This window comes from Phlebotomus papatasi, chromosome 2 (genome assembly GCF_024763615.1).
Source record: "Phlebotomus papatasi isolate M1 chromosome 2, Ppap_2.1, whole genome shotgun sequence".
Taxonomy (NCBI): domain Eukaryota; kingdom Metazoa; phylum Arthropoda; class Insecta; order Diptera; family Psychodidae; genus Phlebotomus; species Phlebotomus papatasi.
In genome coordinates, this window is record NC_077223.1 from 104225352 (window position 1) to 104238653 (window position 13302).

A 13302-nucleotide genomic window follows, 5' to 3' on the forward strand; every position below is an offset into this window, starting at 1 on the left:
CCTTCACAAGTCAGAATTCAAAAATATTCAGTGCCTATTCGTGTGTGAGTAGTTTAACATTTCTATCCAATTCCGTCGGGAGAAGAGAATACCATTTATTCCAAGTCATGAAGCATTTGAGATCAAGCCCAAAGCTTCACTGGAGCTTTTCGTGGTGCGAGGTGAGAGAGATAAATTAGACAATATACCATTTTCATCTCAACGTGGCAGAAAAACGATAAAATTTAATGGTATGTGAATGATATTTCAAAAAAAGCTTTTTTGATGTCTTCTCCTTGGTTATATGCCTCTTATCTTTCTTTTTGTTCACGGGAAAGTCTTTGCTCCGGGGAAAAGACAAAAAAAGAAGGAGTGAAAAGTGCATGGAAAACAATAAAGAAATCCTTATATTATTCAATTATTCTTCTAACGATGTAGAGGTAGACTATGGGAAAGCTAGAGAATTTTCTATTAGCAATTTTCATGATAGAGAAAATGCTTTAAAACTCAAACTGTGCTAAATTGCTTTTCAATTTTCTCATTTTTACCCTCATCCTCCCGCTTAATCCATCGCTCTATGTCCTCTCTTCAAGTGCAATTTTCCCCGGTAAAAGCTCCCCAGAAGGATATTCTGCAGAGAAAGTATATGTAATCTATATATATACAGGTATTAGACAAATCATGTTTTAATATGTAAATTTTAGGGTAATTCAATTCAACGACTAGACATGACGAAGGTGAACCTGGATCCCAGCCATATTCCATGCAGAATATTAATTTGGCTGTAGTGAAGGTAAATTGAATTTGCTAGAAGACCCCCTCGCATCAAGTCCCATCCTGAATTGAACACGGAGAATTGGGCAGGACTAATTGACGCAAATCTGATACCTTTCTGACTCCCGGAGGTTGGGAATCATTATTTGTACGCCCGGGAAAATTGTATATATATATACAGAAATTTGGTGTTGCAGAGAAATTAGCTCCATGGGTTAATGCTTAATTGATATAATCACAGAGAATATAATGTTCGTATCCTGTAATCACACAAGAACGCACGCAATTTTCATCAGAATTTCCCTACCATATTCCCCAATTCTAATGCAAAATAAGCTCAACAGAAATCCTCTTCAAAGAAACAGGATCCCCTTTCAGTTGCCAGGATCTCTTAAATCATGAATCAGGGATTTCTCAATAACTTTCCCAATCACTGTGAAGACGCTCCAGTGATTTTTATGTTATTTATTCTGTATTTTATCGTCAAACGAGGGTAAAGAATAAAATTCCAGTGGATGATAATGGAAACGCATATAAAAGCCATGAAAGTAAAATTGACATTTCACCCTTAGTATCCCCTTGGAACCCATCATTCAAATCATTTTCCCATCATCTTCCGCCATAGCAAAAGGCAAGGAAAGATTAGACAAAAGTATTTTTTAGTGGAGAAAATAAAAGTGTCTAGATAATATCGACTAATGGGAGGGGTTCACTGAAGGTCCGAAGTCGATATCTCGGACCGTTTGATCTCTATCCGAGCAATGACAGGGAGTTCCGCTTTTAATGAATTTTTCAGGACCGAAAAAAGCCCGCGAATTAACCCATTCAGTCAAGGTACCAGAAATACTTGAGATAGAATGTTCATATTTTGGGATTAGTTTCCTACAGATTGATAGATGAATTTTTTGAAAAGACAAAAATTGTATCCATTATAGGGGCGCGGGGAGCCGCCCTCAAACACGCGTCTTAACGGTCACTGAATTTAAATTCTGTACATTAATTCATTACAAACTCTATTGATTTAGATAGAGTAACTATCCAAGAAAACACATTGGTAACCAGAATTCAAATCAGGAAAAAGGATGAAGGCCAATTTTAACGAATTCGACGGGATGTCGAATTTTCCGTCCGCCATTTTGAGCAAAATTTTTGCATGACTTCACGCGAAGCGAGAAAAGAACAACAAAATGTATTCCCATCTCTGTTGGGCTATTTTTTCCAAGTAATTGAAGGACTAAAGTTACTAAAAATCCATTCCCGATAGCTATTTGAATATTAATTTCCCTGGAATAAATCATCTAAAATCACTCAATTTGCGTATGATGTATAATACCATGGTAAGGAATGGGTTAACTCCAGTGAGACAGTAAAATTGCATATGTGCTGGAGATATCTTTGGGATAAGTTACGAAAACGTTGTGATGTAAGGTAACGAGTGATATTTCTGGACAAGGTGCTTTTCGGGACATAATCACAGCGAACAGACTAGGCTTTTCTACATGGTCATTGCTTTTTTACGCCCTTATTGCTTTTTTACATGTGGAAAAAATATTCAAAAATTGCGGCACCACACCAATTTTTGCATAAATTTGATGTTTTTTCCGTTCTCTGGGACAATATTCTTTTAAAAGAAAATGATATTTTAGTAAAATTGGCCAAATATAAATACCTTGAACAAAAAGAAAAGAGCAATTGCCCGGTCAATTGCTCTTTTCTTGACAGTTCCATATCACATTGTCCGTTAACATTCTCTATTTAAATTCACTGTTCGAAAATTCATCGACCATCATCGAAATCAGCTGATGTCAGCAACAATCAACATAAAGGAAATTTTACTCATCAAACCCATAAAACTCTTGTGAAAACTTTTGAAATATATTTAGAATGAGTCTAGGCTTAGTGAAATTAAAGTTTACTATAAAATACTTGTGAATGATGTGAACTACATTGTTTTGAACAACTGAAAATATTTCCCTTGGACATTTTACTTACACTAGATGGCACTGTTCTCAGTGAGTGATCTAATCGAAAGCAATGAAGGTGTCAAATTAACTACTCCATTGCTTCTTTCAAAATCGGTGAAAAGAGCAAAAGCCTAGTCTGTTCGATGTGAATATGGGTATTTTGGGACACATAAAAAATCTTATAAATATTTGTTTTCTAATTATTTTTAAGTTCTATATGAAATATTAAGCTCTTTACGTATCAGACAAACATAAACCTTCCGAAATTTTATTTAATTTAAAGCGTGAAATACGCGTGAATTGTCAGTGTCACATTTCACTTTTTACAAAACCTTCAGTGTGGTCAATTTTGCAGATGTCAACACAAACAGTGCTTAGTTGTTTTCGATTTAAGTCACTTTAAAAGTGAAATTTAAACAAAATTTTTATGAAAGAGTGAAGTTTAGAACTTTTACTTGAAGGTAAATAATCAGGCTCGGTGAAATTTATTTGCATAATAGCGACTTTTGTCTGTCCCGAAATACCCAACTGTTCCGAAATATACCACTTTTACTTCTTTACATATTTTGCTATTTTGTATAAAAAACGATGCATTTTTCAACATTTTTCGATCAGAATCTTATTTTGGATAGCTTAAGGAACATAAATATTTGTATCAACAAAGAAAAAAATATTTGTGATGTCGTTAAACTGTTTGAAACTTGAAAGTGCTTGAAAGTGTCCCGAAATACCACACGTTACCCTATGCAAGACATTTTCGGCGCCAATTTTTCAGCTTACTTTCAGCACCGACGATTCATAAGACCCCCCGTCTCTGTCTCTAACCGTTTAGATTCTATGCATGGTAACGGCAAGACGGATAGCCGCACAAGTTACGAATAAACTTAATAAAAAAAATACAAACATTTACGAACTTTTTAGTGAATTATACGATTTACAAACATTTCATACGTCCCCATTAGGAATTCACAAACATTTACGAACAATTTTACAAAATATTTTCTTCTGTGCAGAAATACCTTTTTTATAAACTGTTAGTTGCATCAACCGTTGTCGTATCTTCATTTCTTTTGTCTCAGCATTTCACGCAAGCGGCTACGTTTGTACCACCATAGCTTATACAAAATGCAAATACGACAACAGTTGATGCAACCGACGAATCATAGAAACAAAATCGATGCATGAATATTGCACAATTTCTTATTTTGCAGATTTCTTTTTTAAATAAGAAATCCCGCAACCTAAAATAATTTATTGAGAAAACACAATTTACAGCAAAGTTTTAACTCTGTTGCCCTTTAAAGCGAGTTGCAAAGTGTAACGAGAAATGTTCTATAAATATATCATATTTAGATGATGCATATTCTATGAAAATTTTACTTTCCGATACTTCTTGTGGAACTTTGTGACTGGCTTCCGAGCTAAACTTTACGCCAAATAAAATTTTAGGCATTTTGTTGGGAGTCTCTGGGACTGAATTTCTATTTCCTAAAGTACTTTGTCCTTGGCATAGGTGCCGGAAAACGGAAGATTTTGTCGTGGAAATTGAGTGAGATTATCCACTGGGAGAGTTTGTCTTGTGTGTTAACTTTTATTGTTAAGCAAGTTGAGTGTCGTGACACGCGTGGGCTCAATAGCTTTCTCAACAATTTAATTAATCCCCAAAGTCTATTCACTCTCCCTTATTTTCCTCCCCGGGAAACCTCAGCTTCTGAATAATTCAGTTAAATTCACCTTTGTCTTTTCACACGAAAAAACACCCATTCCAATAAAGTCGCTTTTTTTTGGGGAGGATGGCATGGAAAACTTATTGGCATTTTCCATCTTCTAGCACATGTGAACATGTTGGATTTATTAGGGTAATTTTTTTTGGAAATTTTCTCTCTATATTTTTTTTTGGAAGAACATTTCCCCATAGAAGACGATAATGCAAGAAAAATTTACGTTTAGTTCAGCATTATCTTTGCAAAGTATTTCAATTTAAATTAAATGGCTTTTTCTAATAAATTGTATTTTGAAGTAGGACATAAAAAAAAATAAACATTTATTTACGTATCAATAAATATACGGGAAAATCAATCAATTCCAATTAATTTTTATGACTAATATAAGTATTTATTCGCATTTCATCGGATGGTGTTTCCAGTTCAAAAACGACCAAAATCCAAGCTAAAAGCACATAAATTTAATATTTGATAAGGGTAATGCTAAATGTATTTTTTTTATTATTTTGGTCAATTTTTCTTATTTTTAATGTTTTTTGTATTGCGTTATTTTATTACCCTAACAGTTGCACATTAAAATTTTAATGTGATTCACATTATGACGCTAATGAGCATACAAATTTATAATTTGTGTTTTGACAAAAAAGGTAAACCAATTTATGCGGGCCAAGTCCACCGTTTGAACTTTCATTAGCCACAATTACAATATGGTTTGCATTAAAAATGTAAATTTTAGAGGCAAAGTGTCTTATTTTTTTGAATGAGATTGTATTGATAGGGGAGAGTGAGGCAGAGTACAGCAAATAATGTGCTAGGTTTTTGTGCCAGTGGTGTCTCTTCTATTTTGTTTTGTAAAAAGGTATCGAATGTGTTGAATGTTATGAAGATATGATTTTAGATGTTTTTTGTTAAATGTCTGAAGTTTCGTTTTTGACCTCTGTATATCGGGAACTGGTCAAAATAGGTCACATGACCTAAGAACTGGGTAAGGGGGGGTTAGGGAATCATTTTTCCTTAGTATAGTCTTATAGAGTTCTCTAAGTAAGGCGTTATAGAACCAATATTCTTATAACCTTCTTATAACACCCTTCGTTCCATTAATGAGACTAGAGGAGACTGGGGCAAAACTTGTCAAAACGCATATATAATTCTTTCACGAGCTCTGAGAAAACTTAAACGTTTTATAATGAACATATTCTCATAGGAAATTTACTGCTCTATAACATTGCAGAAGACTATTTCCTCTATCTCAAAAGAAATGTGATTTTCGAATCATTTTCTAAAAGTCGATTTTGTGGATATTCTCAAAATTGCTGGGGCAAATTTCGTCAGTCTTCGGATAATTTGTGACATTTTACTCTCGCAAACGTTAAAAAAAATATCAAATAGACATATTTTTATAGGAAATTTATTCCTCTACAACTTTGTCGAAGATAATTTTTCTCTATCTTAACGAGAAATTAAATTGATCTAATCAGTATTGATATTTTCTGTAAGCCAAATATTCCAAAATAGGGCTCAAAATTTTATTATTTTTTTATTTTACATAATCCTTCATAGAATCTCTTGAAACTTTGTAAGTTTAAGAAGGTTCATGAAGGCTATCTATAATAAAAATTTCAAGCCTAAGTCTCTTTTATTTTAGAAAATAGTCAATATTGAAATTTTCATTTTGACTAATTTTGCCCCAGTCTCCCCTACTGAAAGTAAAGTGCCGCACTATAAGAGGTTTTTATACTGGCTTCAGACGTAAGACTTAGCCGTATCATAGCCGTAGATAATCACAGACTATATACTATCACATACTTTCAATTTTGGATATTTTAGAGAGGCTCCTAAAGTCCATTTCATCCATTTAGAGCAAAGATAAACAAAATTTTGTACAAATCTATCGAGAAATCTAATCTCCTAAGCAAATTGAACTTAACTTTGAAAATACCCGGAGTCATTGATTTTTTTCAGAGTTTTTAGAGCGGGCCGTAGCAAAAATTTTGTTTTTAGGTCACAGGTGACCCAAGCGTCCTTAAAGGGTTAGGCTTAAGAATACCGGACCAAAACGATATTCTTAGTTTTAGACTAAAGAGATTTTTATACTTTACACTTCAAAAATTATGGCGCTGGCACACCTTTTCAATTGAGTGAAATTCAATCGATTGAAATTTTACTTTTTACTCTTTCAAACTAAAATAAGATATATTTGTCTCTTTCTGTCAAACGAAAATTGTAATTTCAATTTCAATTTTCATTTGACAGAAAGTGACAGCTACATCTGATTTCAGTTTGAAAGAGTAAGAGGTAAAATTTCAATTGATTGATTTTCACTCAATTGAAAAGGTGTGCCAGCACCATTAGCATATAGGGTGAAGTGATATAATTTGGAATTAGTGTTACAAGTTAGACAGTTCGCCGGTACAAGTTGGACATGGCTTTTTTCTTGATACAGTACAAAATTTGTTTTTAAGCACAAGGAACCAAATTCTAAAACTAAAGCATTAAAAATATACAAATAAAAATGAAGTACTAAATTTATCAAGACAAAAAGCCCTGTCCAAATTGTACCATTATTGTCCAACTTGTACCACTTTACCCTAATTTGATTTTTCATTTAATTTATTTTTATTTTTTTGTTAATTTTTATTTTAATGATTGCAAGTAGTGCAAAAAAACAAATATTAGATTTTTCTTTTTATTTTAAGGAAAAGATCGAAAGTAGCTTCAGTTTATTTTAGTTTTTTTTATTTATTCTTCTTGAAACATTAAGAAGATTATTAATAAGCTTTCTGTTCAAAATTCACCATAAATTTCAAATTATTCTGAAAGACGAGAACACTTATTTCTTAGGAGAGTCGAATATCTCGAAATTCAAAAGAGATGGACGGCTCACAATGTCAAAATAAAAATAAAAATGAGTTTTTCCTTTTTAATTTTCTACTAAAATGAAATAAATATTTGTATTTGCCTCTTAAAAAATTAATTAAAAAAATATCACAATGATCACAATGCAACAACTAAACTGAATTTCACATTAAAAATTCTTCAATGGAATTTTCCATATTAAAAACTACATTATGTTTTATAGGGTGCATGAGAAAAGTTTAAATTTGCAATTTTTGCTTAGATGGTACAGAGATTATCTAAAGTGACATATAAAAATGTTGGACGAAAATCTCATGCAATGCCAAAAAATATTTGTAATTTATGGCTCATGAAACTCTAGAGATGAAGCAATTTTCCCCTTCAAGCAACTATCTTCAAATTCTCATTAGAACGTGTCTGCAGCAGTGGGTGTTTTGGGCAAAAAAAAAAAGAAAGAGAAACAACGTATTTGAGGAAAACATTAAAAGATGCTCAGTAAATTCTCATCTTTTGGGAAAGCAAAGAGGGTGGACAGCGAAAATGGTGCAAGAGCTAGTCCCTGGTGCAGAAGTTTATTTCAACCACTCTTGGGGCAGGGAATATATGTATGTGGAGGAAACAGGAACAATTTCCACCCAATTTTCTCTTGATGGAGCCAACAGTACAAAAAAAGCGCAATAACAAAAAAAAAGCACGGAGATGCCTTCCTGGAACCAAAACTATTGTACGGAGACCTCGGGGGAATTTTAATGAATTTAATTTAAAATAAATTCTCCTGTTTGGCCTCCCTAAAACTTTGGTCTCTTCAGTGACGAGGAAGGAAGGGAAGGACAAACCCAAGAAGTGTAAGTTATGCTTTTGAACTGTTTTTCTTTGGCAAAAAACAAACAAGCAGTAAAAAATTAAAAATGGGCAGTAAAAAATTAAAAATGAGCAGTAAAATATCTAATTATGGTCAGTAAAAAACTTAAATCTTTACAAAAATGGACCTAATTTATATATTTAACATTTAAAATAGCTCCATATAAAGTGAAAAGCCCTTTATTTTCCCTTTGCCGAAATTTGGACGATATTATCAGTGTTTCAATTTTTTTGTTACTGATCAATTTTAACTTTTTACTGCTCATTTATTCAATGCCTTTTTCTTTTACAATCACGGATATTGTAATTATGGGATTCGGCCATCACAGATTGTGCTCGTATTCAAAGAATAGTTAGGAAAAATGTGATTCCGGCAAATACTAGTCCGGATAACTTCAAATCCGATTTAAACGGTGGTCTTACTCTTCGTAAATGAATTTGAATTTAAAATAGTCAACTGATCATTATATATACGACCTTCAGATTACAGACTTAGTTAAGTACTCGTTGAAATTGATTTAGTACTTTGTTAATGTTTAATCGATGATGACGCACTCTTGCAATGACACAGTAAAACAAAGTCATTACAAAGTTGAAAAAAAAACCATTATACATACGAGTATTCAGGTAGTGTTTTATAATGCTTTGAACGAAAACTGATATCCCAAAAAGTACAAAAAAGAATTTCTCTACCATTATATTTGAAAAAAAAATAATTTTGTGCATTAACCCTATAATGACGAGAAGGTTTAAAATTGGGGGTCAGAAAAAATCATTTTTTTCCATCTTTTTAGAGCGAAACATGAATTTAGATGGCCTTAGGAAAAATTTAATTTTTGGGTTACCGGTGACCCAATCGTCCTTAAAGGGTTCACGTTTGAAAATGCACTTTGTTTATGTTTTCAGAAAATGTCATTTGACAGCCCGCCAGATTCCGTTGTCAGAATTTGAGCAATATGTATCAATTTAGGTCTAAAATGGTTTCTGGCTCATCCTAAGCCACCAACAAAGCCATCTTAGCGAGGAGTCCTCGCTTCAGATCTGAAGTCGGCCTTGCGAAACCTAAATTCTCGGTCATACTTCCGTTCAGCAATTGGAGACCTTCAGGAACGAGGTTCCTTTCCCAAAAGAATTGCACAACTGCACGTCACGTCACGCTTTTTACAAAAAAGACTGACAAATGTGCCGGAAGGGCTTATAATAAATTTTTAAATATTTCCGCCAGTTGGCGCTCGCGTTTCCAACAGTGACTACAGTAGACTCTCACTCAATCGGCTCTTTTTCAATCGGGCGGAAAATTTTGTTGACAATTTTCACGTTTAATTATGAAGCTAATTTGCTCAAATTCGCTGTAGTTCTTCCTATTTTATCGTGATTCTTCACTATTCAAACTTGAAAAACTGTCAACAAACTTTTTTCGAATTTAACTGCTGCCCGAACTAAAAAGTACCCCGATCTTAAAAGAAGCCGAATTAGCGAGAGACTACTGTATTTGCTAATATTATTTTTTTTAAGTTAGAGGTTAAACGGATATTCGACAATTTTATTTTTTGATTGAAATATAAACTAATAGGCATTTGCACTATTAGCGTTGCACTGTATGTAATGAGGTATTTCATGTTGTTTAGTTGTATAAGAGAATGGACGTGGTCCTTTCTGTCTTTACTTTGAAAGTTATATACAGTGTCAGTCAAAATTTTCTTGACAAATTTATGTTCGAGAAACCTAACTAGAAGGTTGCAAATTGACTTTTTCATCGTGTTTTAAGCAAATATGCAAACTTTGCAAACGTTCGAATTTGATGAACTTGACTGTATCAAATTTTCTAAAATCCGGATGACAGCTGTCAAATATTCGATTAATTCAAAAAATTCATACAGTCAAACAAAAGCTGCTTTCTCTTGTAAAGGTGTCCCATTTTTAAAATGCCTAACAGAATTTTTCAACTCCTGGTGAAGAAACAGTGGTCTGGCTTAATCATCAACAAAGAATTGAGAGTAATTAATTCTAGTAGTCAATGAGCCGTATTATCTAAAAGGAATATTTTCAAACCCGGATATTTTTAGAACAATAAATTTAACACAACATTAAAGAGCCAACTTTTATTATTATTTTCCAAATTCCTTTTCTGAAGTTCGAAATTAGATTGGCAAGTGCTTCCATCTGGTGGTGTCACCATTAAAATGGCAATATATATTGTAGTTATTTTTGTTTGTCAAATATTTGTAGAATATGAGTAAGAAAAAACACAAGGTAAATTAAGCTAATTCAAAACCTGCTCCAAATGGAAACGTCATTATTTTCATGGTAAATACAGTACTAAATTATTAAATTTATATATATTTTCTGTACCACAATTTCATTATTAAGTTAATTTTGCTTGAAATAAAGGAAAAATCCATTCATATTCACAAATTTTAATTTGTTAATTTCTCAGAAAAAATTAAAAGTCTATCTTTTCACCATCGAATTTTTCATCGATCGACCATGTTTTCCAATGAAAAACACAATGAGGTGACTGTTGTTTATTTGTTTTGTTTAACATTTATGTCATATTTCTGGATAATTTTAGTTAAATTAAGTGCTAATTTTTATTGTTAACGGTACGTGAAGTTATCAAATGAAATAATTCCGTATTTCGTGAACAAAAAGGGGTTTTCTCAAGTATCTGCAAATGCTTGAATAGGAAACCCCGGAAATATGATTTTTTGGAGAGATTTTCTTATTGTTTTAGATGGAAAAGGAGAAAAGACCAGGAATAAGAACAAATCCTGCACTCAGGAGCAACTCAACAGGGTTTTGGAAACCTTTCGTCGCGGTTTCACTTGCACTGTTTGTCTCCAATTTGAAACTTTTCCTTGTCTCCATTTGGATTAATTTGTTTCCAATAGAAGCATTTTACACTCGTGTATTTTTCTTGTATTCAATAAGTTTTTAAATTATATCTAAAAAAAATCACTAAACAGTAACATTATAGAAGAATCAAGGAGCAAATCTATGTAATTCTCTTCAGAAAAAAATATGAGCTTAATGTGTTGAATCTTCTGTCAAAGTTAAAGCGTCTGGTTGATTAACAATTTATTGAATTGACAAAAATTCTTCAAAAAAGGTTTATTAAATTAAAATCTAGTTTTAGAAATTCTAAATTAACGATTTGAATATGTTGATTTTTTGCCTCCTTTTGCATTTTTCTTGTTCTTTTGAGCGCCAAAAACTAATTCGATTAAGAATTGAGTACGGAAGTATGGGATGAGCATGAACACGTACAACACGTTTCAGAAAAAAGGGACAGACATTTTCTGATTCCATAATATTATTTTGATTTAAAATATATTCCAGAGGCACTGTATTCAAGGTTTAACTCTTGATTGAATTGGATTATTATAAAACTGTTTTATTATAAAACCAAATTCTAAGTTTAAAGGATAAAAAATCACCTTCAAGGTATTAAAAAATTGCAAAATGAATGAATTTATCAAAGTCCGAACTTCCAAATAGGTTTGTCCGGAATTTTATGTTGTCCGGAAATACAAACTTAAGTTATTCATAGAAATTTACCAAGAAGTTTACGAACCGCTCCCTTCTAATTAAAATATGACCCTGCTCAGAGAGCATAGCTAAAAGGACAGCGTTTTCAACATATTTTTGCTGAATCGATCTGCTGACCGGTCAGCAGTTCTCGAACAAAAAGTGCTAACCAAATATATAGAAATGGTTTTCAGCAGAATTGATATCTCTTAGCATTTGGTACTCGCTGGGTATCTTCAAAAAAAGAATCACAGGTGCTCACAAACCAAAAGCAACCTAAATCAGCTTATAAGTGATTTGTTTGAAAGAAAATTCGATGCACTTACATAATATTTGTATCTGCTGGGACATCGGGAATGCCCTGGAGCTCAAGTCTGGTACATCGAACAGTTTGCTGAATGCAGCTGCATCTGCTGGGACATTCACCACGAACACCACTTCCTCTCGACGCCACAGCGACAATGAAGCCCACCACCAACACTTGCACTGCACAACTTTTCACCATTTTCCCTCTATACACTCTTTTCCTATTCTGTCCGTCACACAAAACTCCACCAGCGAGAGCTTTTTTTCTCGCCCAAACCCACCGTCCTTCTGCAGAGTGGTCTTCAGCAGTGCAGCGGGTCTTTTTTTTCGCGCCACCCCCGCAGCTACCCCCGGAAATCTGTGTGGGAAAGTCGTTGGAATATGCGGAATTAATGGATTGAATGGATATTTTGATAACCAGGAATTCACATCATGTGCTCAAATGGTTATTGTTGGAAGATTCTCTCCCAGAGTAATATGGCATCGTCAAGGAAAATTTTGCAAAAGACATCCCTGAAAATCTCAAGGAAAATATCTTGGGAGAATCATGATTACAAGACGTTGTATTTCCTGGCATTAAAACTTTATGATTTTCTTTTACGTGTTCTCATAGATATAAAAGAAAATATTTACTTTCAAGAAAAGCACAAAACTTTTAGAAATATCTTGTATCAGTGAATTTCTCCAGAAAGATGTTTCTTCTGAAACTTTCCAACAAACTCATTAACATTGTCGAGAACACTGTAAATGCATAGTAATTAAAATAATTCGCAACAATAGATTTATGATTTAAAATCTTAAGTTTTTAAAGTCGTTCCTAGAAATAAATAAAATGGGAAAACACAAAAAAGTAAATTGAAATGAATGGCAATTCGGAGAATGCTCGAAAAATGGACATTTTTTGGTACTTTACTGTTCTCAAATGCTTCTGCATCATCGACTTTTCTTTGTGTTGGTTTCTGTCTCGAGTCTCTACTGTTTTATCGATAGTCCTCGCCGTGTACTAAAATCACCAAACAGTCGTGACAGGAATCAAGACAGAGGGAAGTCGATAATGTGGAAACACTTTCTGATCTATAGTACTTCTACATTATCTACTCTTCCTTGTCTTGGTTATTGTCATGACTGCCTTGGTCGTTTTAGAACTTGACGAAGACTCTGGAGAACAGTCTTGACAGGAACCAATGTAAAGAAAAATCGATAACACAGAAGCACTTGAAAACAGCCAAGTACTAAAAAAATGCTCAGGAGAAAGATTTCCCCTTTTCATTGGAATAGCCCCATTATAAAACAATTGTGTTGTTTATTTG

At 33.2% G+C, this 13302-nt stretch overlaps 1 protein-coding gene across 5 annotated transcripts in view; it reads right to left on the minus strand.

Moving 5' to 3' along the window:
* Nucleotides 1–13302, minus strand: part of LOC129800558 (peroxidasin) — a 117319-nt gene that overhangs the window by 51232 nt on the left and 52785 nt on the right. For all 5 annotated transcript variants that reach the window (XM_055845034.1, XM_055845037.1, XM_055845036.1 and 2 more), the window contains exon 2: nucleotides 12013–12350. In XM_055845034.1, the coding sequence (XP_055701009.1) occupies nucleotides 12013–12191 (179 nt within the window). In that variant the 5' untranslated portion in view covers nucleotides 12192–12350. The remainder of the gene's footprint in view (nucleotides 1–12012; nucleotides 12351–13302) is intronic.